This window comes from Pelophylax lessonae (assembly GCF_965119305.1).
Source record: "Pelophylax lessonae genome assembly, chromosome: 2".
Lineage (NCBI taxonomy): Eukaryota > Metazoa > Chordata > Amphibia > Anura > Ranidae > Pelophylax > Pelophylax lessonae.
In genome coordinates, this window is record NC_138769.1 from 1,602,286 (window position 1) to 1,608,131 (window position 5,846).

Consider the following 5,846-nt stretch of genomic DNA (forward strand, 5'->3'; position numbering starts at 1 on the left):
GGATGGTAGATAATTGGGGGTCCTCTATGGATGGTGGATAATTGGAGGTCTTCTATAGATGGTAGAAAATTGAGGGTCCTGTAAGGATGGTAGATAATTGGGGGTCCTCTATAGATGGTGGATAATTGAGGTCCCTCTATAGATGGTGGATAATTGAGGTCCCTCTAAGGATGGTAGATAATTGGGGGTCCTCTATGGATGGTGGATAAGTGGGGGTCCTTTATAGATGGTAGAATTGGTTGGAGAGTTGTGGACTTTGGTAGATATCGGGGGTCAGAAAGTGAAGAGACTCCCAGAGAAACTTTATAAATATGGGAAAATAATTGTTCCCCACCATGGACAGAGCGGAGACTCCCAGACTCCATATTTCCCCAGAATTAGGAATGACCCCCCCCCCTCTAATTTCAGTATTTCTTGTGGTCCCGTCACAGCCCCCCCATATCTCCCTGAGGCCGCACCCCCCCCCATACCTGCTGGTGTCTTGGGGCGGCTGACCAAAGTTATGGAGGGTCCCCGCAGCGTATAAGACACATATATAATGGATTCTATATAGACATGTTATACACACAGTGCCCACCGGGTGTCACTGTTACTCTACACAGACAATACGCACACCAGCCACAAGGGCGGCTACACGGCTACCACACACAGAGTCACCTTTGGTCATCTCACCTAGAAATAATGCACATGGTTCTCTAGAGCTACTCACTGACACGTCTCTGGGACCCCTCTGCCGCAGAGAGACCCTCAGAGCTAAACGGGCCCTATCCTGCAAACTGCGCCAATTGGGGCCCCTCAGCCTGGGCCACAGCCTGTCCTTCCTTGCCGCAGTCCGTCACGTGACTGCCGTATCCCGCTAGACGTCCAGCACGTGGTTGAGGTAGGAGATATAGCAGATGGCCAGGCGCAGGATCTCAATCTTGGAGAGTTTCTTGTCCGGCGGCAGGGTGGGCAGCAGGCGTCGCAGTTCGGCAAACGCTACATTGAAGGCCTCCACGCGGATCCGCTCTCTCGTGGCGTGGGCCGAGCGGTACTTGGCGGTTGCTCGCCTCCTGCGTCTCTTCTCTTCGCGGCTGAGCTGTGGGGGGAGGCACGGCGTCTGGCGCCCACTTCCCTCCGTTTCCGAAACGCTGCCCCCCTTCATCTCGCTGGCTGCCGAGTCCGATTCAGACTGTGCTGACAGCTGGTCCGAATCCACCGCCTCGGGGCTGAGCATCATCTTTACTGTGGACAGCAACTGGAGGGGGGCGGAAAAGATACAGTCATACACAATGATACAATATATACAGTTATATACAACAGGGGACTGCAGACATAGTACAGGAGACGGTCAGAGACTGCAGACATATTACAGGAGATGGTCAGAGACTGCAAACATACTACAGGAGATGGTCAGAGACTGCAGACATACTACAGGAGATGGTCAGAGACTGCAGACATAGTACAGGAGATGGTCAGAGACTGCAGACATATTACAGGAGATGGTCAGAGCCTGCAGACATAGTACAGGAGACGGTCAGAGACTGCAAACATACTACAGGATATGGTCAGAGACTGCAGACATACTACAGGAGACGGTCAGAGACTGCAGACATAGTACAGGAGAAGGTCAGAGACTGCAGACATAGAACAGGAGATGGTCAGAGACTGCAGACATACTACAGGGGATGGTCAGAGACTGCAGACATAGTACAGGAGACAGTCAGAGACTGCAGACATAGTACAGGAGATGGTCAGAGACTGCAGACATACTACAGGGGATGGTCAGAGACTGCAGACATAGTAAAGGAGACAGTCAGGGACTGCAGACATAGTACAGGAGATGGTCAGAGACTGCAGACATAGTACAGGAGATGGTCAGAGACTGCAGACATGGTACAGGAGATGGTCAGAGACTGCAGACATGGTACAGGAGATGGTCAGAGACTGCAGACATGGTACAGGAGATGGTCAGAGACTGTAGATATAGTACAGGAGACGGTCAGAGACTGCAGACATAGTACAGGAGATGGTCAGAGACTGCAGACATAGTACAGGAGATGGTCAGAGACTGCAGACATAGTACAGGAGATGGTCAGAGACTGCAGACATTGTACATGAGATGGTCAGAGACTGCAGACATAGTACAGGAGATGGTCAGAGACTGCAAACATAGTACAGGAGATGGTCAGAGACTGCAGACATAGTACAGGAGATGGTCAGAGACTGCAGACATAGTAAAGGAGACAGTCAGGGACTGCAGACATAGTACAGGAGATGGTCAGAGACTGCAGACATAGTACAGGAGATGGTCAGAGACTGCAGACATGGTACAGGAGATGGTCAGAGACTGCAGACATGGTACAGGAGATGGTCAGAGACTGCAGACATGGTACAGGAGATGGTCAGAGACTGTAGATATAGTACAGGAGACGGTCAGAGACTGCAGACATAGTACAGGAGATGGTCAGAGACTGCAGACATAGTACAGGAGATGGTCAGAGACTGCAGACATAGTACAGGAGATGGTCAGAGACTGCAGACATTGTACATGAGATGGTCAGAGACTGCAGACATAGTACAGGAGATGGTCAGAGACTGCAGACATAGTACAGGAGATGGTCAGAGACTGCAGACATAGTACAGGAGATGGTCAGAGACTGCAGACATAGTACAGGAGATGGTCAGAGACTGCAGACATTGTACATGAGATGGTCAGAGACTGCAGACATAGTACAGGAGATGGTCAGAGACTGCAGACATAGTACAGGAGATGGTCAGAGACTGCAGACATAGTACAGGAGATGGTCAGAGACTGCAGACATAGTACAGGAGATGGTCAGAGACTGCAGACATAGTACAGGAGATGGTCAGAGACTGCAGACATAGTACAGGAGATGGTCAGAGACTGCAGACATTGTACATGAGATGGTCAGAGACTGCAGACATAGTACAGGAGATGGTCAGAGACTGCAGACATAGTACAGGCAGGGGCGTAACTACAGGAGTTGCGATTGCTACCGGGCCCCATGCTCCAGGGGGCCCAGTAGCAAACAAGTGGGTGAACTTCCAGGATTGCAAAAGTCACACTTGCGACCGGGCCCTGGCATTGCACCACTGTGGGGAGGCCCCAAGATTGCAGGAAGGGAGCCTACTGCAGAACTTGTGAAAGGATCCTGCTGCGGGACCGTAATAAAAGGCCATGCAACGAGAGTAAAGAGCCCCAGGATTAGTGGGAAGAGCCCTGGGCTTGAAGGGAAGAGCCCCGGCCAGGGATCTGGGGGGGCCCTTCATGTTTTCTTGCATCAGGGCCCTGAAGGCTCTAGTTACGCCTCTGAGTACATGAGATGGTCAGAGACTGCAGACATAGTACAGGAGACGGTCAGATAATGGGGTACTTTCACGCAGTGGTGGGCTTGAGCACGATATGGCCATATGGTGGGACCAAATCCCCATTTTTATTTATGGATTGTCTTCATATTTATAGTCATTTCTTTTGCATGTGTGCGCTATTCTTTTCTAATATACATGTTGCTTGGTCCATAGCTGCACCGGCTTTAGATATACATGTTCAGAGTTTGCTCCCCCAATTTTTTGCTTGTTTATTCTACTGGAGATGGTCAGAGACTGCAGACATAGTACAGGAGATGGTCAGAGACTGCAGACATGGTACAGGAGATGGTCAGAGACTGCAGACATAGTACAGGAGATGGTCAGAGACTGCAGACATAGTACAGGAGACGGTCAGAGACTGCAGACATAGCACAGGAGATGGTCACAGACTGCAAACAATATGATACAGGAGATGGTCAGAGACTGCAGACATAGCACAGGAGATGGTCAGAGACTGCAGACATGGTACAGGAGACAGTCAGAGACTGCCGACATAGTACAGGAGATGGTCAGAGACTGCAGACATAGTACGGGAGATGGTCAGAGACTGCAGACATATTACAGGAGATGGTCAGAGACTGCAGACATAGTACAGGAGACAGTCAGAGACTGCAGCTATAGTACAGGAGATGGTCAGAGACTGCAGACATAGTACAGGAGATGGTCAGAGACTGCAGACATGGTACAGGAGACAGTCAGAGACTGCAGCTATAGTACAGGAGATGGTCAGAGACTGCAGACATAGTACAGGAGATGGTCAGAGACTGCAGACATGGTACAGGAGACAGTCAGAGACTGCAGCTATAGTACAGGAGATGGTCAGAGACTGCAGACATAGTACGGGAGATGGTCAAAGACTGCAAACATATTACAGGAGACAGTCAGAGACTGCAGACATAGTACAGGAGATGGTCAGAAACTGCAAACATAGTACAGGAGACGGTCAGAGACTGCAAACATATTATAGGAGACGGTCAGAGACTGCAGACATAGTACAGGAGACAGTCAGAGACTGCAGACATAGTACAGGAGACGGTCAGAGACTGCAAACATGATACAGGAGATGGTCAGAGACTGCCGACATAGTACAGAAGATGGTCAGAGACTGCAGACATAGTACAGGAGATGGTGAGAGACTGCAGACATATTACAGGCGATGGTCAGAGACTGCAGACATTGTACAGGAGAAGGTCAGAGACTGCAGACATAGTACAGGAGACAGTCAGAGACTGCCGATATAGTACAGGAGATGGTCAGAGACTGCAGATATAGTACAGGAGACGGTCAGAGACTGCAGACATAGTACAGGAGATGGTCAGAGACTGCAGACATAGTACAGGAGATGGTTAGAGACTGCAGACATAGTACAGGAGACGGTCAGAGACTGCAAACATACTACAGGAGATGGTCAGAGACTGCATACATAGTACAGGAGACTAGGGATGATCGAACTTTTGAAAAGTTCGGTAGGACCAGAACACCCAAACTTCCCGAAAGTTCGGGTCCGGATTCCAGAACCCCATTGAAATCAATGGGACCCGAACTTCGGTAATCAAAAAACACAATTTTGAAGCCCTAAAACCCAATAAATGCCCCTAAAAAGTGCCTAGGGTTCTGGGTCATGCCCCAGGGACTATTAATCACACAAAAAAAAGTTCTTAAAAATTGTCGTTTTTGATAGAGAGCCAATTATTGAAAAAATTATTGAAAAAATAAAAATTAGATTTCTTTGGATTTAGTGTCTGGGGGGTCTAAAAAGTGTACCTGTGAAGTTTCAGCTCTGTAGCATGTCCAGAACCAGAAAAAAAAGATTGTTTGTATTAGAATTGCAGTAGAGCAGGGATATGGCTCCGCTATTTTCACACCTGGCCGTTTTTGTTGCAGGCGTTTATTGGGCTTTTTTGTGGCCGTCTTTGGAGTCAGGCATGACATCTGAACTTCTGTATAGGGGTATATATACACACACATGTATGTATATATACACACACACATATAGGTGTGAAAGTAGCGGAACCCTATGCCTGCGCTAATGAAATTATTTGCAGGTATAGGGCTCCGCTCCTATCACACCTATATAAGTGTGTGTGTATATATACCCCTATACAGAAGTTCAGATGTTATGCCTGCCTCCAAAGACGCCTAAAAAATGCCCAAAAAAACGCCTGCAACAACACACCTGGGCGTTTTTGTTGCAGGCGTTTTCTTGGGCATTTTCTGGGCGTCTTTGGAGGCAGGCATAACATCAGAACTTCTGTATAGGGGTATATATACACACACACATGTATGTATTTATACACATACACACATATAGGTGTGATAGGAGCGTAGCCTTATGCCTGCAAATAATTTCATTTGCGCAGGCATAGGGTTCCGCTACTTTCACACCTATATGTGTGTATGTGTATATATACATACATGTGTGTGTGTATATATACCCCTATACAGAAGTTCAGATGTCATGCCTGCCTCCAAAG

The 5,846-nt window shown here is 48.4% G+C and overlaps 1 protein-coding gene across 1 annotated transcript; it reads right to left on the reverse strand.

Moving 5' to 3' along the window:
• Positions 1–475: 475 nt before the first annotated feature.
• Positions 476–1,230, reverse strand: NHLH2 (nescient helix-loop-helix 2). Its single transcript, XM_082245168.1, has one exon. The coding sequence runs from the start codon at positions 1,217–1,219 to the stop codon at positions 857–859; it is 363 nt and encodes a 120-aa protein (XP_082101294.1). The 5' UTR covers positions 1,220–1,230; the 3' UTR covers positions 476–856.
• Between the last annotated feature and the right edge of the window lie 4,616 nt (positions 1,231–5,846).